The sequence below is a fragment of the Rhea americana genome, unplaced genomic scaffold (assembly GCF_003343005.1).
Source record: "Rhea americana isolate MKP2758 unplaced genomic scaffold, rheAme1 scaffold_19, whole genome shotgun sequence".
NCBI classification, from domain to species: domain Eukaryota; kingdom Metazoa; phylum Chordata; class Aves; order Rheiformes; family Rheidae; genus Rhea; species Rhea americana.
Window position 1 is genome coordinate 1,572,357 of NW_028186038.1, and position 21,321 is coordinate 1,593,677.

General features: G+C 37.6%; 2 protein-coding genes across 2 annotated transcripts in view; one reads left to right on the forward strand and one right to left on the reverse strand.

The window, feature by feature from the left end:
* Positions 1-21,321, reverse strand: part of CACNA2D3 (calcium voltage-gated channel auxiliary subunit alpha2delta 3) — a 452,513-nt gene that overhangs the window by 53,627 nt on the left and 377,565 nt on the right. The gene's annotated exons all lie outside the window — the stretch shown is intronic.
* LRTM1 (leucine rich repeat transmembrane protein 1) overlaps positions 11,625-21,321 on the forward strand; it is a 15,371-nt gene continuing 5,674 nt past the window's right edge. Inside the window, exon 1 of the mRNA XM_085302313.1 lies at positions 11,625-11,720. Within this exon, the coding sequence (XP_085158439.1) occupies positions 11,625-11,720 (96 nt within the window). The remainder of the gene's footprint in view (positions 11,721-21,321) is intronic.

Below are 21,321 nucleotides of genomic sequence, written 5' to 3' on the forward strand. Positions count from 1 at the left end.
ATGGTGAAAGCCGTAATAAGCAATTTAAGAGATGTGTCTTCAGGCGAGATTTTAATCTCATGCTTTTAGTTTCTTTACATTTTGTTCMTTGCAACATCTTGAAGAATTCTATATAGGTAATTCCATGTCAATGAATGAATAACTTCTAAATATTCAATATCCTCAGTGATATATACAAATACATTTATTATTATAATCATTTGAATCAACCTATATTCAAAAGAATTAACAGTRCCAGTGGATGGAATAATAATTTTCTTTTCTACTCCTGAGGTGGTAGTAAAGCATTTTTGCAGGATTTTCCCTGTGCTTTTCAAGAACAGTGTTACTACCACAGGATATTTTTTTGGTCAGGTCATTTAATGCTGTAAGAACTATTCAGATATACTTCAAAAGGTTTAAGAGCCAATCTGTTCTTCTGAGCAATCCCTAGTCCTTCAACATTCAGAGTGAAATATTTGTGCTCCAAGCTACTTTCTATTTAAATCTGTGTTTCACAAATTGGCTAGATATTTAAAAAAGAAAAAGGTACAGACTTCAAAATTACAGCTCCCTTGTCACTAATTCCTTATTTAGCCTCCTTGATGTAACAACTACAGCAGAGAATAGCGAAAAAAGCATAACTGCACTGCAATTTTGTCCAGATAACATCCACATTTTTATAAACTCCTATAATTTATCTTCACATGGAATATAAATATAAATTTRCTTCAACATTTGTTAATTGACACAAAATAGCCAGGGGGTACAAATTATTTTTCTTCATGAAGGAAAGAATGAATGTTCAAAGCCAAGGAAAGAAGATCTTGTCTCTACTGCTGCCTTTTGGTTGTAATGCCCCTGGGGCGGCCGAGCTGAAGCTGGAGTTGGAGGTACATGGAAGCCCCACCAACGGGACCTGATGGAGGGACATTCTCCCTGCATCTCCCTCCACCTTCTGTGCCACAAATGTGCCATTTCACGTGAAAATTACAACTCCAAGTGCCTGYGTAAACCACACTAGCAAACTTACTTTAGTGATCCCAAGGAAAAGCTTTCATGCTGCCTATGCAAAGAAGACATTAACCCCCTCAGATTTTTTTTCTTCATCTAACAAAGTGGCTGCCGTTCTGCGGCACATAATCTATGAAATAACAGATGGTTGAGAATTACAAAATTAAATTCTTGGCTCAGTGATAATTTTTGTTAAATAAGTCATTTCCTTATGTGCTGATACCACAGTTGAGGGTAATATTTCACTGTTTTACTGGGATGCTGTGAGTATAAAATCATTGGTAAATGCTTAATATCTACAGAGCCAAGGGCCTTTAGAATCAAGGCAAAAATGAAGGGAAAAAATAACTCAACACAGATCAGAATTGCYTGCACTAATTTCAAGATCTACGTGGTTAAGCAAATGGATAGATAAGGAAACCTTTTTCTCTGCTTTTGTGGGCAGAATTACAAAAGACCCTACACTTAAGTAAAAAGGACCAACTCCTACTTAAAGTAAGTGAGGAAAATAGATTAAACTAATTTATTTCAGGCAAAAGAGAAGCTGAATACTCCTATAAGCCTGGCAGAGAGATTCCAAATATAATATTAGGGAAATGTAGTAAAACCTAGAAGGTTTTCCACTCTGTGGAATATCCATCAACACTATATAAAAGCAMTGGATCAGGAGGGCTAGAGAAATATCTTGGGGTCTCCATTCCCTTTCCTACAGAGGATACACTACAGCCCAAGATTCTTTCTCACACATAAAAGATCCTCAACATTTTGAAATGGAAGACACTTTTCTTCTGGTGCTCTGGACTGCCTACCTCCGACGGAATTATCTTAAATGAGGTTTAACTTGGCTTCAAAATAAAAGACCTTGGAGATAGATTTGTACTAGGACTAATTTTTATATCTACACTGCCTTTCTGCATAAAGCTTGGGTTCCTTCTTAAGATTCTCTTACAATAAAGCACACTTTCTACCCTAGCAGAAATAAAACATCCTTTATGCATTTGGATAGGCCTTTACTAACATTCATGAACTCTGTCCTCCAAAATGTGTCCTATTTATCTATTTATTTAACTCAGTGAAGATTTATAAAGTGCTTTATATCTTTTCTGGTGGCTTCTCCAACATGAAGCCTTTCTGCCTGACCTTACAAATACGGAGTTTTAGCTGGAGGCCTGGCATGAATGCCATTGCACAGGTGAACTYGCCAAACCATGTTAAGATCACAAATAGGCATGAATCTCTGGCTCCACAGGCATGGAACCCTCTCCCTGGACAAGGAACATTATTTTATTATGCAGATACCATGACTCTGTTGCTACATTAMTATATACATCTGGATAGTCCACAATACACAAGAATTTCAAGGAATATTACAAACCATTGTTTAAAAATGCTTATCAAAAGTATACCAGATCCAAAGAGGACACYGAGATCCAACATAGAAAAGATTTCCTCATCCTTTATTTTTTTATCCAATTTTTTACGTGTTTACTGACACTTCCTTTTCACTGAAACAGTGTAAGACTTTTTCCTCAACTGAAAAATGACAAGTGATAACATTACATAACTGAAGGGAACATTTGAATCTCTCTTGAGCTTCAAATGTAAATTCTTGAGCAGTAAAAAATAGATGTTATCATTTGTGTGTCTACTACATATTTAGACACCTTAAAATTAAATCCACTTAAAGTTCATGTAAATCTGCATCTACCTTTTCTATCTACATCTAAACCTCAACAACGTTTACAGATTGKTTTTTTCCAAATATGAGGCTCTTATTAACCTAGAAACAAATGTAAAATACAAATAATCTTAAAATCTGAGTTGTCACACAGACGTCTTAACAATATTCAGAAATAGCTTGGTGTAATTACTGGCATGCTGACCTTATTTTTCGTGTGTTCAAGTAAGTGGAATGATCACACATATGTCTAMTTTGTCAATGCTATAYAAAGTCAGCATCSAATTTTTATATAATAATAAATCTCYCTATATTTATATATTTTTTTAAAAAAAATCACTTCCAAATATTTTTATGTGAGACAATACAATTTTCATAATATGTCATAAGTTTTTACCTAATACAAAAACTACTTTATTCATTAGAGATATTATAATACTACCTGTAAATGTGTGAATTCTTCTTGCAGGGATAAGAGAAAGTTGAAGTTGTGCCACTTTATTCAAAGACYTCAAACCTACTATCTTTTCCCAGAAGATTTTTAGAATTAGTGCTGGAAGCAGTTGTCTCGACGGAGACTCCCAAGATACAGGGAAGGCCATGGCAGCTAGTATTTCCTGGAGGCCAAGCTCAAGTAGAAAGGAAGAAGATATTGGGAACCTGATGTGAGGCCAAGCTGAAAGGGAAGCAGGATGATGACTGCTTGGAGGCCTAAATTCATCCAAACTCAAACCACCAGGGAAAGCTGAAGGACTTGGTGTGCAGCCAACCCCTGACAACCTGAACAGCGGAGGGCAGTCTGTGAACATCATCATAAACCAGACTCCCTTTGACTCCCTGACACACATCTTCCTTCTGGAGGACTAATGAACTAGCAATAGGAGCAGGAGGAAACACCAAAAGGATATAAATTGAGTGAAAACATCAAAAATTATAGAGGTGGCTGACTGAAAGTACCTTGCCTTTTCAAGAGGCTGCATTGAGGAGGCTGGAGAGAAACAGGTTATCTGTAAATTATCATTCAGACAGTCATGCTGTATTTCAAACTTTACAAGTTAGTAGTTGATGTGCTGCCAATACTGCAACAAAGGACTCCCACAAAAATCTACTCTTTTACCCCASGATAAACTTGTGTACCAAGAGCACAGCTCAGGGGAGCTACTTGGGAAACCATCCGTAATTTTTCCAATAAGGGAAAAAAAAAGAAAAGAAAAAAAAGAAAACCTCCCATAAGCCTGAAGGGAGGTAACCACTTGGCATGTAAAATTACACTAAGTGCACTATGCTGGAAAGATACATACCTTGCTCCTGAGAAATACAAGGGGTACATTGATAGTACAAAATAGTCGTTTTGGCTGTACAATTTGAAGGGGTGAGGTGGGGCACAGTTAAGCCGTGTCTGGTGTCTGCAGTATCCTCCCTGTGATTTTCAGAAAATCCCTGTCACCTGGTTCATTCCATTAGCATAAAAGGAAGTAAAAATAAAAAGCGGGTTGGGTAGTATTTTTATTAGCCTCAGGAATGCTTCAGCAGTGTGCAGAGAGAGGGCAAACTCTATCAACARCAGGAAAACTGCACTGGTGGCAGAATTTTTATATGGAGATCCTGTGAGCCTTCAGGCACCTTCTTCCAGCATCTCCCTGCCCGACCACCAGTCTGACAAATATTTCTGAATTCTGATGATAGTGCAAGCATGCAAACATGGAAATCTGACCACAGTTTGACTAAAATAATGAAACTGTGATTGTATTTTAATAACTCCCAAACCATTTTCTGATCTTATAGGGTTTGCTCTCTCATTTTTTGGCAATATTCAAGTACATCCCGTAATTGGAACAAAAAATAAGAATATATATTTGTAAGCGCATTTGTAAATCTTAAGGGAGGATTTATGACATGCAACACTTAAGAAAAGCTCCATTAGTTTTACTTCTTATAACTGAGGTCCTAATCTTGGTAGCTAGTGTAGCTTAGCTGATATTCCTYTCACGACTCAGTCAAAGGGCCGTGGTTTCAAGTTTGTAATTAATGAATCTCAAGAGGCATAGAGTTCAGTCAAATATCCAGAAATTAGGATCCTTATCTGAACTCTTGGAGTCTGTGATTGGATKCTCYTRGGAGATGTCAGACACTCTGCTTCTAGTTGTAACTAAAATACAATGTGTGCACACTTCCTGATAATGTTTTCTTTTTTTTCAGATTTGATCCTGGCTACCAACTGGRTTGACAAAAAATTGCTGATCAACATTTTTCAGCATCATGAGAGAGGCTGATTTCAGAAATGGGTGAAACGCTGATTGCCCTGATTTCTGAAGAGGCTTATTCCTCCCAATTTGAAATCCTAACACAGCAGAATGGCTACAAGGTGTCATACTGTTAGACACAGAGTAATTTAGATATGACATTGAAGATAAACTCTATGGTACYCACTGCAAAATGAACCTGTGACCATCTCCATCCAATGTCTCCCATATGCAACTTTCTTCTCTTGCTTTTCCTCACCCATTCCATGTCTTCAAACTTTTTTCCCCCCTAACCTGCATCTTCCCTTCAGTTCAACGCCTTTTATCAATGCCTTTAATCTTTTATCTGCATTGATTTAGAAGCCAAGACACGGAGCTACTGCTACTACTACCTACCTTAGCCTGGAGGGGCTAAAAAAGACTCTCAGAACTCAATTCCTCCTGTCTCCAGAACACGCTGACTACCAACTGCCYGCCCTACGCAGTTAACATCATAGATGCTTGCATACAAAGTCCGTGAACACAGAAAATCCTCTTAGTCAAAAAGACTTGGGACACTGGGTGAGAAAAAAMCAGCATTTTATCAAATCGCATTATTTGGAAATAGTTGTGGATCTCTTATTGATTGAATAATAATAACAACAACAACAAACCGTTTGTGCTGTACTGTGATTAGCAAATTGCTCTGAATTACTACAAATGAGTAATATTATTTGAAGACAAATAATAAATTAGACATAACCTGATCGTGAATATAAATCGCTATCCTTTCAACCAGGTTTCTACTGAATATTTTATAAATCAAATAYATATTTATTGTAATGCTCCAGAATAATATTTCTGTTCCTATTTTTCTAACATTGCGGATTTATTTAACCATATTTTTGATGTTTAATCACATGGTGGTAATCTATGGATGTAGAAAGGCATATAGAAATGTATGTAATGAAAATACTTGGTACAAACACCTCTGTCTGTTTGAAAATTACTTGAAATGTTCCATTAGATACTTTGTATTTGCAAATATGAAAAAACAGTGCTGATGGACTTGCAACCACCTTATACAAGCCTCCTTGTTTGTGTTTTTACTGAACTTTTGTAAGAGACAGCGGCRGCAAAAGATACACATCAATTTTCCATGCACTATAAAATCTGCAAAGGCAGGTTTGTTTGCCTATATTTTTTCTTCTTTTTGAATCAAAAATGCCTTTTCATTTAATCTTCATGCAGAAAAGAGYAGAGTTGACTATTTGTTCAATGCAGGTATGAGCCTTGTATAAGGTATTGATCCTAGAATAACCTGAACAAGCGATTCAAGCTATACCAGAATAATGACAATCCTTAATTAGTAACACTGGAAGAATTCCCCGTACACTAAAATGCAAGCTGATCTTTTTCACATTGTCTACTTGCTTCTCTTTACTTGTTTTCTGCAACTGAAGTTCAGATATGTGAACTGCAAAAATTAGGTAATGTCCAGCTAACAGGCATTACGGTATAGACTAACAGCTTCCTATTTGATTTGTCTACTTATCACATCTCAGGAGAAAGAACAGGGTGAAGAACAGCTTCCGAATGTTACACAAACCCACACAACCCACACAACCTTTAGCAGAACTGTTTGCTTAAGTCTGATCTTGTGCATATTCACGAATGGACAGACATCTTTATATTGCTGAAAATTAGGTAAAAACAYATTTTCTTCATTAGACGAAGCTCAAATTACCTTGCTGATGCCGTAAAATACAAAGAACAATCTAMTGACTAATTTATGGCCAAACACATATTTAATAAATGTTTTGAACGGCTACTCCAAAAAAACAACAAAGAAAACATTTACAGATATTGAGACTGATAAAATTAAAAGGCCCTGGCAGAATTTTAAAATTTCTTAATAAAACACAATCATTGCTGGAGACCTGTGTGCCAAGTTATGACTACGAGCAAAACTCTCTGTGTAAGTTATTAACTCCTGGAAACAGTATAAGTGCTGACATGACTGCCACAATAGCCCTGCAAATGTGCTGTACTTACATCATAAAAACCGTTATCCAGATGCTTCAACAAGTAGTATATTACAATTTATACCCTAATGATTAGTAGGATTTAGCTGTCAATACAGCAATAAAGCATATTTTAGAAGTACACATTAATATCTTGTATGAGGGAAATCAATATCATAGATACCAGCTGTAATCCTCTTTAATGGAATAGCTTTGAAATAAATCAGGAAGGTTTGCTGAAAGATAGCTGTCTTTGCCATTCCATTAAAATAAGGATTTATCGTACCAAATAGCTTCTACTTCTACTAAGTTGCAAGATAGGTGCAAATTCATCCGGGCCTTCCACCTAGAAGGTGTTGAGCACTGCTAGTGCTCCTAAGTCTGTGAGAGTTAAGGGATGTTCAGTGTCTGATAACAACACTTAGCACCTTCCAGAATGGAGCCCTGGAGGATGCAAAAAGCCCTCAAACCCACAGGCAAAAAGACTTTTGGCAAGAACTTTCAAAAATGACATAGTCATTTAGAGGCCAACCTATTACTGCCTTATAAAGAAAGCTTGGCTTYCAAAAGCCAGATTTTTTGTAGTTGTTACGGCTTGTACCAAAAGTAGCTGGACACTGATTGGATTTCCAGAAGCCTTTATCTCATATGGCAATCAGTAAAAGTTAGAGTTTTTTTCTGAAGTCTCTACTATGTTCCTTCCAATACCACTAGACAACAAGATATCTTTGAAATATTACTTTGCAAAACGCTAGTTCTGACAGAGGTCCTCTTGGAAATGTTGCTATATCACATTTTATAAAAAATGTCTAATTTTCTAATAGTGTCAAATTCAACCAACTCTGCATTTTACTGCTATCTTCTCAAACAAGGATACCAGAATCCTTTCCAGAACTTATAAATCTTCTCAGCATGTCTATATCGGAAGCAAAGATCTTTTTCATACTAAAGAGGTGATATGCATTATCCCAAGGGAAAATCCCACTTTTTTTATGAAAGGAAACCATACACAAACATTAARGATTCAGTTAGCTATTACCAAATTCGGTAAAGTATTGTTGATATGTTTATTTTAAATTCTGATCTTAAAAAAAAATTTCTTTAAAAATAGTTAAACTGACCAYAGGAAAAAGAAGAGAGTCCCACTCAAAATTCCCCGCTTTATCCAAAATGCAGTTAGAAAGCATCTATAAGGACAGAAGACATAAGACTTCTACATGTGTAGGGATACTCTTACAGTGTGCTGACTTCATAACTTAGATTCTTTTTCATTTAATTCAATCAGATTAGATTATGGTACTGATTATGATCATATCCACAAATCGGCATTTTAACTGAGTTTCCATGGAAACACTATATGCCCTTGTTTTCTTTTTAGACAAGGCCATGCCTGTTTAACAACTTGAACAAGTTTGACGAGGACAACATGTTTTGTTTAAGTTACATTAGCTGGAGCCAATATTTCCTAATTGCATTACCAGGAGAAACATGTACAGCAGTATTTTTACCATGGAAAACTTTCCATAGTTCAGTCCGTTTTAACCTCTGAAAAACAGGAAACAGCATTGCCAATGCTTATCAAACTKAAAATGTGTTAACTGGCCTTGCATCTGTCAAAGTAATCTCCTTGATTAAATGGCAATAATGGGCTTGCTTTGTAGCAYTCGTGTACGAGGACCTAACCCCACAGCACCTGGATTCCTGAGAAACTCCCACCAGAGAGCACGTGCGGATGAAGACAGGGTGGTCCAGCGGCCAAAGCGCGGAGGGGCCGTTACAAGGGCCAGGCTCTGCTCCTGGCTCCCCTGCTTAGCTGCAGCGTGACTTTGAGTAAATCACCTTACTTCTCCGCACCCCATTTCCCTGTCTGTAAAACTGGAGGAAGTACACTTGGCATCCTACAAAAAGTGATTTGAATGTTACGAATGAAAGCAATAATATTTAAGTGTTCTTACAACTATATGCTATAGATTAGGGGGTGACTCAGGAGCAAGCATGACAACTTCCATGAAGCATGCTTGGGTGAGAAAAATATGGCAGGCTCTGATCTTTAAAASTGTAAAACAGAATGGGGAGCCTTTCATCCAGAAGCCAAAGTCCCTCTTCCAAAATCACTGKGCCCACTGTCCTATAAAAATTTAGAAAATAAGAATCTCAGCAAAATATATCCTCATCAATTTTTACTGCACTTTCCTCATCAACTTTTGTTGTACAATATTGTACTTTCTCAAATCACAGAGCAGGAGATTACTGACTCTAATAGAAGTTACTCCTGCAAGCATATAAAATGTATGGCAAAATTACTATGAGAGGTCGGTCTGTACTTCTGAAACACTGGCAGAAGATTACAAAAAATCAACAAAGAGTAGTTTAATTTTACAGCATTAGGCACTGCAGCAGTAATCCAAGTGGAGTGATATGGGTTTCAGCACACTGAAGTACACTGTACTGTCGGAAAGAAGTTTTTGTTTAAGGAACTAGTCTCCATTCACAAATGCTTCTTCTAAGTAGTTCTCTATTGTGAATTATGGTTAAAATACAGGATACATTTGGAAAACAGCACAGGGATCCCTTTAAAAGGCATCTTTCTTAAAGCTGATTGAAACAAGACAGTTCTGTGTCATAGGAGATTTCAAACTCGTTTGCCTTCTGAATTCATATCAAAGCAGAACAATTTCTATGTAATAAGTATTTGTTGGAAAATTTAATTAAAATTGATATAGCTATGGGAAAAAAAAGTTTCACATGAGAACCATTTTTACAGAAAGCTTGCAACTCTAATCTGATTTACTGAATTTATTTAATTTGTTCTAATAACTCACAAACTATCTTCTCTCTGATCATTTAGGTTTTAGTTTTATTTTATAAATAATTTGCTTAAAATAGCAAAATGTAGGTGTGTAGAACTGTTGTTCTGAAGGAAATTCTGGAGATCACCCAGCCCATCTCCCATTCAATCAGCAGTGCTAGCTCATGTCAGCTGTGGCTTTGTCTAGCCAAGTCCTGAAAACTTCCAAGAATAGCAATTATACAAGGTAACCAGATTACAAATCTCTTCCATTGCTGCATTGCCTTCACTAGAAAACTGGTGAAGTACTCTTGATGTCCAAAGTAGATGTCCCAATGTCCAATGTCCTATGGTAAAGTGGGTTTAGGATTGCTGCATTTCTGCCCGGGAATCTGGGACATATAAGGATATGGGTAAATGAGCGGCAGTTACTGTACATTTGTAGGCCACTAGTGCAACACGCACACAGTAGGTCCATGGATCTAGAAAGGGTCATTTCTACTGTACCTGCTCATATTCAATCAATGTATCTCAGATTTATGGCTTCCATTATGATCATCCAGAACTACTGCTCCTAGGGAAAATGTCTCAAATCCTCAAATTTACCCCAGATTAAATGTTTAGGTGGAAAAAAAAGAAGATGTGCACAGGGGACTCAGGAACACAATAATGCTCAAAATGATACCCTACAGAGGAATAAAAAAGAAATAGGCAGACGAGAGAAATGGAAAGAGAAATCTAGAATGGCTGAGATGATAAAACTTTAGAAGTCCCTCTCACTTAGCAGATCTGGTTGCTTGTTTGAATCTGAGATTGACCGAGTGAACTGGAAGACTGAGGCAGACTCTGATTGCTGAAGCACAGTGCAGCTTCATTGCGCCCTATTGCTAGGTCGTTACGAAAYCCTGTGTCAAACTCCCAGATGCTAAATGAGTCTAACGCCATGTTAAACAGCCTTATGCCACACCAGGAAAATTGCCTTTAATGAGCTAAACTGGTACTTGTTCTACCCTAATATTTCAGTGTGAGCTCCATCATATATGGTGGCTTTCTTGCAGCTTCCAGACCTGGATTCTGTTTACTTCAAAAGAATCTCAGATCACAAAAAGAAAAGGTTATTTTCTTACTTGTGGTTCTAGGGCTTGACAGTAGGAATCCACCGCAACAATTTTGCACCCTAATTTATCCTARTTATCAATCTTCAAGATACTGTAAGGAGACTAGCAATAAAAAACACACACACACAACTACTCTCTTAACTCAGAATCAAACATTTTTCTTCACATGCTTAGTTTCACAAGAACTTTAGGAATCCAGTTTTGACAAGCACTATCATCTGTAGGACAGAAAAAGGCAAGTAGGAAGTTTTCTACATGAAAAATGAACGGAGAGTCACCTTCCAATCCCTTCATTGGGTGAAGAGGTGGAGACATTGCTATTGCTCATATATAATTACTGTGCTGTAAGAAAAATGTCGGCCTTTGATAACTTAGTCTTGCATTTCTCCTAATAATAATAAGGCACTCATCTTTAATGCAGTTAAAGCTCTTCAGAAAGGATAGGAAATCGTCATTAAAAGGCAAGATTCACATTCTCCAAAAGTTTGGAATCTGAGTGGTCCATTTGATTCACTGCTTCACAYTATTCTTGTTCAGAAAGAGAGAAAGGCCATACCATGCCTACACGTGCAGTTCAAAATAACATGTTGGTGAAACTATATGCTTCATCTTATTTCTGCTGAGTTCAAAGTTTGCTCTAAGGTTTTAGGAGAAGAACAAGGCCCAAATTTTTAATTAGGAATGCTTAAAGCTGCAACATGCGCTTTAGGAACAGTACTGTAATACTATATTGAAGAGGGCTGCAAACTGGAGAAAAACMGATTTTTTGGTTTTTGCAATGTAAATCTGCACTGAACTGCAATGTGCCTGGAACGGCACGCTGAGGGACCAGCTTCTGCCCGCTTCCACTCCTATGAYGTACTGCGCCCAGAATCAAGAATTACATGGCTCTTTCAGGTAGGTTGATGTCTACCTTCCTTCTCAAATCTGCCTTCAAGTTCAATTTAAGAAAGTCTGCAGAACTTTTCTTCATAAACAGTTACCCTTTACCTCCAAAATTAAGAGAGCAGCAGCAGGTGAAAGTATGACCAACTAAAGGCAAATATTAAAGTCAACTAGCTGTTTACTTTCCACTGAAAAGCTTGCATTGCACAGACATTACAGCTTCTTTCAGTTGTCTCCAAAAATTTTTTTTTTTCCTTAAACGCCTATGTTTGGAACACAAAATCCCCAACTCTTCAAAGAATTAAGGACAGAAAACTCCCTGCTTTTTCTTCTCTCTACTTAGTTTAGAGAAAGGAAACTCAGAGCAGTAACAAYGAAAACGTATTTAAGATTTTACTGATGCTACAAAACACAGATATGGAAAAGATTAGTTCACTAAGCTGGGAACACAACGCTTAACTTCAACTTCTAAAAGCAGTAGCYTGCTTTCTCCCAGTAAATACTTGCAGAAACAGAGAAGTAAGTAATGCAGTTCTTTGAACTTATCTACTCTAACTCTGCTGAAACATAGAGATGGAGAGAAAAAGGACACTGAAATGGATACTGTCATTTTGTGAAGGGGAAAGGATAAAAGGTCTCAGCCAAAATATGAGTAACCAAGGCCAGCCCTGCCATTAGGTTCAAAAATAACACACTGCAGAAGGAAATGAAAGCAAATAAAGAAGATCAAAATATGCCTTTTTTGATCGAGATAGCTGTAGCTATTTGGACAGAAGCAGTCCAGCTATGTTGGAAACTTTTGAGATTATGCCCTAAGTTAAACAGTAGTAAAATAGAAGCAGTTTTGTACAAAATCCAAAGTGGGGAACTGGAGTGCATTAAACAGCAATATGCATTACCTGTACACTCTAGTATCACTCACTGGTGATGAGGCAGAGTTCTGATATAAACATTGAAGACAAAAAGATGAGATYGACATTTAAGTATTGCCTCAATTTTAGGGGAAATAACCTACTTTTATCCAGTATTGYTCACTATGTTTGCCCACAGGCATTCCAGCTGCTCTCATAAATTTGTTACCCTCTCAACTATGCATTTGCTTGCCCCAGAAAGTTCATCCCTTCAGCACACTAATAGCATCTTAGAGGGCAGTAAAATAGAAAGTACAGCTGAAAGCTTGCAAACAGCTTTGGTTACCACAAACAAAAACGACACATGGCTCAATATTATGACTGGCAGCACTTCATCATCAGTGCCAATCATACTAAAACATTTTCTTCCTTACCTAGCAGACAGCACGCCAGCCATTTGGTAAAATCCTGCCAATATTTGTATGACATCTCTGTAAACTGTTTTCATTTTTATTGAAGACAATAAAAGGGAAGTACTATACACTGTAGGTATTTTATAAATTGTAATTTCTATTGGAAAATTATATTCTAGTAGTGAGGAAAGGAAACACAAAATGAGGCCCTTTTGTGATCCTGGATATAAAAATAGGAACAGACATATGGAGGAACATATARTCTAAACAGACAAGAGAGACACTAGCAGGTACTACAAGAGAATAAGAATAGCAAAGAACATGATTTTCCCTAAAGATTTCAGTCTTAGCATCATTTACTTGCCCTCSGGTTATCACAGTCAATTTGCTCTATTACTGTTGGTATAAACTGCTCCCCTATATATAAACAGACTTTCATTAAAGCTTCTTTGTGTATTTCATAGCCACAACTTTTTGCCTATTGTTTTACTCTTGCCTAAATCTCCTCCCAGGGTATCTGAAATCCTTAATCATCAGCCCAATTCTCTCCCACATTACACTTTCAGAATCGAGTTCCATGACTGTTAAGCGTTATGCTTACGTCAGTGGGATCAAGCAGTTTAAATTTCAGTACCTATTAAAGCAATTTAATTATCCAACCAGTTCCATTTAGATACACTGTTACTGTTCTTTGCTAATCTGTACCAGATTTTCCTGTATTGTAATTCTCATTAATAAAATGTGTTCTATAAGAGTTTGACTTTTTTATTTTCCTCTTTTTCTTTTTTTTCAAAACAATAAAGATCTCTCAGTGGCCTGTTTTAGAAATTCTGAACAGAAGCATCATTATCATTTAYGTTAACTAAGTTCCCCAAAGATTTATCATATCAGAAAAGAGCACAACTGCATAAACTTCAAGGGAAAGAAGTTTACCCATATACCTTGCTTACCTCATCACTTCATTTGAAGCATTATGTGGGGAAAAAAGAAATTTGAATAACCTGTTTGGTGTTTCAAATCTGCTTACAGGTTAAAAAATAAATAAAAAAAAATAAAAAAGATAACTACATCCCATGTGATCTCTAGCATGCTGTAGCATACAGAAGACTTTCTGTGCCTGCTGCTGTATCAGTAAAAGCAGATGGCAAGACAGAAATTCAGAGAGAACAGAAAAACACGAAAAGCAGCAAACTATGTACTGCCYTGTAAAACAGGTCTGCTCTCAAAATGAACAACATCAGCAGCATGTATAGGTATCAGGCTCATTCCTGTTCATTGAAATCGTACAGAAAGAGTTTACAGCATCCTTATTCTATTTGCRAAGAGGTCCCATCAGTAACGAACACTGGTGCTCCAGTTTCTATTCATCCATCATATTCCGAGGCCTGCTAGTTATAACTGCGACATAACAGCACTGAAGAGGATTACTGTCTGGTATTATAAATGCTGTAACATATTTGCTAGATGGTAAATCATACTTTACCTGCTACTATACATGTAAGATTCTTTCTGGAGCTATACTGGCTTCAAGCTTTTCTCTTGCAGGAAAGGGATACTCCACCAACGTTTGAATCCAGAAGTACTGGGCATGTTGTTCCTGATCCAACAGAGTACTTAAGTGTTTGCTGACCTTTAAATGCACTGACAGTGCTATTTAGTACCTTGCTTAAATTAATGAAGAAAATTCCCATTTCCAAAACAGTACGAAAAATACAGAAGTCTGGTTATTTGATTTTAACTGCAACAAGTATCATCCCAAATATTGCAAATTCTTGTGTTCATGTGACTATTATACAGGTACTAGGGCAAAGAGAAAAAGCTTGAGACTGTAAATGCAGAGTTCTTAGCACGTACCAGAATTTTATGTAGCTATAGCAATCACCGCTTGTAGCAAAGTAAGAAAGGAGTTAATGAAGTATGAATTTTATTTTGTAGCACAATGGGTGAGCAGCAGCTTAAGAGAGAAAGAGTAACATTTACTGTATTTTACAACCTTTCTTCATAAACCGAGAATGTTTCAAAATCCTTTTACAGTAAGTTGTTCAGGAAAAATCCTTCCAATTCTTACAAGAACTGACATAGTAAGCCAACCATTCAGAATCCACAGGAAATTTATATTTTGTTCCCTGGTTGGAATCTAGGGTCAGTTATCTCCATAAAAATAAATTCTTATTAAATATAAAAATACGAGAACAAAAACACAAAGTACAAGCTTAGAAAAAGAACTTTTTCTTTGGTGAAATATGAACAAGCAATCTAAAATGATAGTAAAAAATGATCTCATTTTAAAGTGTTTGAGAGAAGACGAAAAGGATATAAGATGTCTAAATAAAACAACATGTACACCCTGTTCTTGATTTTAGACACAATTTTCCAGTTCCTAGTTTTTGATCCTTTTGTTTCTATCACCTTATGTCAAGCAGCATATGTTTCTATTTACAGTAACAGCAAAATGAGCTCACTAATTAACTGTAATCATACCTACTGGAGATACATTTTATCTGCACACACAGAGAGGTTCRGCATACACAATAGCCCATTGTCACAAGTCAGGAACTGATTCAATGTTGAAGGGGTCTTTTTAATCACTGCTGTTTGAGATGGTAACAATATATCTGCACACACATAACATTTGATTTAAAGGCCCCCAGCTGCAACTTTATCTAACTTGCAATTAAGGTAAAGTAATCCAGCATCTCTATTCCATGTGCTTGTGCTCATTCCGAAGGCTCTGCATTCCTTGTAATAAATTCTCTATCTAGCAGAATACACTGTAATGCTGGTGTCTGGGYATTTTCCAAGTAACCCCTTCCCACCTTCTTATATCCCTGCTCATTAAGTGATGGGAAAAGCAGTTACAAGCCAAACCAACTCCTAATGACACTGCGCTAGAGTTACAGCATCACTATAAATTGTTGACTGATTTTCCTACCGACCTGAAAGTAATGCATCACCTTAGTGAGGTAGAAAATTGAAAAATCTGCAGACAAAGGATTGACCCAAACAGTCATCTTCAGACTACTACCAAAGACTGGGATATYTTATTACCTTGGATATCTTACAGTGCGACAAGAATTTTCCAGACCTAATCAGGAGACTGGTCTGGCGATGAACAGCAGCTCTGACCTAAACTGAGAAAGCCTTAGCTGGGCTGCCCCAAAGCCGTCGCCCGACACAGCAGCTCACACCTCAGCAGCTTGAGCTTGCTGCAAGCAGCAGGGCGCGAGTGCCCCCGGCCACGCAGCTTCCTTCCCGCGCTGCAGAGTGCACCTGGAACGCAGCACCCTCCAGCTCATCCGCTCCACCGCCGCATCTCACACCCTGGCCTCTTCTGGAGGTGTCAGAGGAAGGAGTAAAAATTCCCATAAATAATAATTATGGAAAACACTGCCCATAGGGAAAGGTTTTGCTCCATAACTCCTGTCATTAGTGGTTGATTAAAGCCTGTAAGTGTGAAAGTTTATATCCCTTCTAAATGATTTTTTGTCCCATGAGGTAACCATGGCTCCAGATTATATATGAATCCTACTAATCTTTTGGCCCAAGGATAACTTCCAGCAACGTGTTTCAGAGATTAATTACGCATTGTATAAACAAGTACCAGATGTATCCAAGTAAGGCAAAACAAGCCACYGAAAAGAGAAGAAAACTGTGCTCTTGCCCTCAAAGTCAGTGATCCAAAATACAAAAATCACTAATGCCTGCTTGTTTCCTCATTTCTACAGTATCCAAATGTTTTCTCTCACCTTAAAGGGTTACAACCAAACAATCTGTAACGACTGCCAAGCACAGACGTGAGCAACCTTTCAGATAGACTGGTGTTGCCTTACGCTGTGTGATGGCCAAGATTTGATGTCTTTGATCTCTGGCTGCTATAATTCTCCCTTTATCCCACTAAACCAATGAAGTGTCTGAAGACAGAAACCCACACTCTCACCCTTCCTGGGGAATATGGTCAGCTATTTCAAGTTAAAATGTACCTCAAGCCAAGTCTGGTTTGGTCCATTGGCTTAGATTTCTCTTCTGAATGGTAGGCAGGAATAGGCTCCTGGGCCTTACTCTGCTTCTTGCACGCTTTTGAAAACTTAGTTCCCTGCTAGGCATAAGTTGAATGGGACCAGAGCTCTTTGAGGGCAAAGAYTGCCCTTGTATAAAGAAAAACATTAGTAGTTCAAGAGTTTCTCGTGTCTTCTTATCTTTATTTGCATTGCATCCCAACTCATAGCTGTAAAAAAAAAATAAAAATAAAACAAAAATAATAAAAAAATCCATGATGCAGTACAGCATTTTCTTAAGTGCCAGTTTGCAGTGGGGGAGGTTTAATGGAGTTGTATCTAGGGTCTTCAGTTTAGCTGTTTTACTGATCAGGAGACAAAAATTAGTAAGGCTAACACTCATGCAATTCCCCTGTAACTGTCGCGCCTTAACACCTTCCAATTCAAAAGCAGAAGGAAAATAAATCTAATAGAAAGCAATTGTCTGTTATGGTTTTAGGAATTTCTTTTTCTTCTTTTCTTACTAAATGATTTTTTTAACTAAATGATGTCTGCCTTAACTACAACATAGTGGAAACAGAATGCTATAGGTTTTACGTATTTGAGTTATTTATTTAAATTGCTTCCCTTCTTCTAATTGTTTAATTCAGATGATTTTCTTCCATAGAAGAGATGGCTCTCATACACAGTTCTTCAAAATAGAAGGCAATAAATTGCTGTAACAAAATGCATGCTGGCAAAGCAGACAGTGAACTGCCCCCACCAGCAAACAGGGATAGGATATTAGTTCATTGGGCTGTATTGCCTATTGGAATGGGAAACATATCTTGTTACAATAAGACACAAGTTAATTTAAGCAGTCACAATAACACAGTTGCTGCACCACATCAGACAACTGAAAAGAATTCTGCTGGTTGTTTAAGAGGCCAGAAGTAGAGTAGATTTCATGGTTATTCCATTTCTGGCAAATCTCTACCTGTGTCTCAACTATAATTTTTACCACATCAGACTTCTCTGCCATAACCAAAGTATTATTACTAAAAAATGGGAATAGGACATGGATTACAGGTTGGGGAAAATTCTGTTTACAAAATACGTACATTCAGAGATCTCATCACAAGGAAAAAATAGCCACATCTACATGAAAAGCAAATTGACAGATTTAATCATACATTTCCAAATCTGAACTCAGCACGAAGATTAAAAAAAAAAAAAAAAAGTAATAACTTCTTATACCACAGTTCAGAGTACATAAAACAACCTCTGCGTTATTGTTGGAAGTGAACCTCACACAGTGCTTAACTTTCAATGACCTTGTCCTACGAACATCTATTCAATATGGTGAGTGCTAAAAATAATACAATTGTAACAGCGAAGGATTATCCAAAATAAGAGAGGTGGTTGAGGGACGTTATTTGAGGCTTCCATTTGATGACACAAAGTGCTGCAGGAGCTTGCAAACCTACCTGGTCAGCAAAACTTCTTTAAAAATGAACAATATAAAGGAAACGATTTGAATTCATGAGCCAAAATAGAAGTTTAAGTCTGTGAACACAGAAGTATGAAAAAATTTTATCACAGCAGAAAACAATAATAGAAAAGCTAGTACCTCCTATAATACTGCCAGAAGTCATGGAAAGGTTTATTATTGATGCAAAGGATGAGTCCTTATTGCATTTAGTTCTATCTTTGTTAAAACGATTCACTAGTACTACTTAAGATAAATGTGTTTATATGTTTGTATGTTTATGCACATACGTTGTTTGGGAAGGGAAAGGCCAGATAAATATACTGTGCAACAAAGAGAATGTTCTGCTTTAACCTGTTATTAATATAAAGTATTTTACAAGTGATCTTTAAGCTCATCTCCCTTTCCCTTTGGAAAGTTGGAGCTATTTAATATGGCAGTGGTACTAAGTAATGCACATTTATAGGATTCCTTTATACTACATTGCAGTCTTTCATCTGGTATCAAGATGATGTGACATTCATGCCATTGGCAGTAATTATCCTGGTGGCCTCCAGATGAACAGTCATGTTTGCTTTTCACAATGTCACTTGTTTCATGGTCTCAGACACTGTTCAGCTCTGCTCCCTGTTTCTTTAGGTGTCTTGTCTTGTGTCAGAAACAATTCAGCACAGCATACAACAACAGTCACGGTTCTTTATCGCATGCGGTTGCATTTACAACATGCCCCCTGAACAGCGACTGCAGCACACTACATTTCCTCCTGCAGCCAAGAAAAAGGGATTAAGATGCCCTTGGATGGAGTAGACTAGGGAGCAGGCTGAGGGGCAGAGCAGCCACGAGGGACAAAGGGGAATGGAGTGCAGGTTTAAGAAGTGATGAGGTGAAAAAGGGAGACCAGASAGACGAGATTGCTGGTGTGAGTACAATTCACGTAAGGGACAAAAGGGCCAATCTGGAGGTTAGGGACAGGTCTAAGTCTGCTGGAGACAGTAGATATAAGAGCTCCTTATGCGCCAAAGGACCAAACCCAATTATCTCAGTTAACCTAGCAGTGTGCACTATATTAACTGTCATAAATCTGTACTGGAGTTAGCATYGTGAATTCAGCTATGATCACGTAGACTAAAAATGCATTACAATCTCTCTCTCTCTCTCTTTTTTTTTTTTAAGAGAAGTCCAATTATTTAAGGAAGCAGTGTCGTGTACTGGAGATGTAAAGATCCCCATCTTTTATCTTGTGATGTTGGCAGCATAACTTTAATAATTACAGTCTGGGGAGCAGAGAGGGGTGAATTGTATTGCTATACTTCCTTCAGTAATAATCCTTGTATTACATATACCTATATAGGAGAAACCACAGAACACATGACACTATTTTAGTAGATACTAAATGCATAGCAAATTTTGTGAGGGCAAGGTTGAATTTTAATCTCTTGGGAGCTCATATAATGAAATTACTAATCAAAAAGCAAACTGAGAATCATTTGGAAAGGGTTGTTTACACTAGAGAAAAGAAGGCTCAGGAGTAGGACAGGACCTAATTGTCATCTTTCTGCACCTCACTGGTAGCTGTGAGAAGATGGAGGCACTTCAAAAGGATGTCTTCAAAAGGATGTGTGATAACTGGACTAGAGGTGGTGGACAATGGTCAGGAGAAACTCTGCCTGGATATAAGAAATAATTATTCAATCAGAGGACAATTGTACATTGGAATAGGTTGCTCAGAGAAGTGGTGGAATCTCCCTCACTGGGAACATCGAATTCTCAGCTTGACAGACCCCTGAACAAGCTAATTTAAGTCCCCACTTTTGACAGTAGACTAGACATCTTCAGAGGTCTTTTTTAGAGTTTTCCATGATTCCTTCCATTGTATCTTATATAATATACAAATATTGCCCTAGAAAGTGAGCTCATCATCTTTTCATAACCATGGAAAAGCAGAATTTGGACCCAAGAAAAGCTGTTATCTGTAAGAAAGCTGAAAGCTTTTCATTACATGACTTCCTTCCTCACTGTAAAGCTAACAAATGAAGTGATCATATGACCTTGAAAAACCCTATTATGGTAGATCTCACATCTCTTTAAACACCTTTGAGTTCCTTCACAGTCACAGGTCATCAATCCCTTTATCGTTGTAACTGCTACAGTATGAATGATTTAAACTGAAGAAGTAACMAAGAGACAAGGCAAAGCACCGTAAGAATTCCTGGAGTACTAGTCTAATACCGTCTGCCAGCTATTTCCAGAATGTTTGGAAAGAAATAGKTTTGTTCATTACTCCTGATGACCAYRCAAGTGTGCATGCCATTTTTACTGAGGCACCAGTTTTGTGTTCCCATGCAAGAAAATCGTGTCAGCACACCTAATCCTTTTGGAGGTCAGAAGAATAAGCTTAGAAGAGCAAACAAGTGCACTGTCAAAACCATGTCATCAACACAGGTCAATTCACAGTGATATTATACACCCCGTTGCCTCCAGTCACAGCCCAGGATAATCAGAATCCATGGTCAGAGTCATCTGATCTTGCAGAAATGGACACAGCACAGCTAATAATCCCCCCGAATTCAGAAACCATACCGGATTTAAGAAGGGAGCTTTATTTTTGTGCCTTGTGTTTGAGGCAGATTAAATAATCGGAAAGGCAGGGCTATCAGGTCGTGATTTGTCTGCTACAGCTGTCCAGCTAGGGTTGACAGACACTCCTTCCACGGCCACTTGACTGATTAAAAGAGGCAGAGTAAGCCTCCGAGAGCCGTAGGTGGACAGCGGGAAAAAAAGATCACAATCAAGAAAAAAATCAAAGGCTGATGGAGAAACCCACAAGAAATAGCTGCTCTTCTATGCCAGCCACAAATATTATCTAAAAAAAAAAAAAAAAAAAAA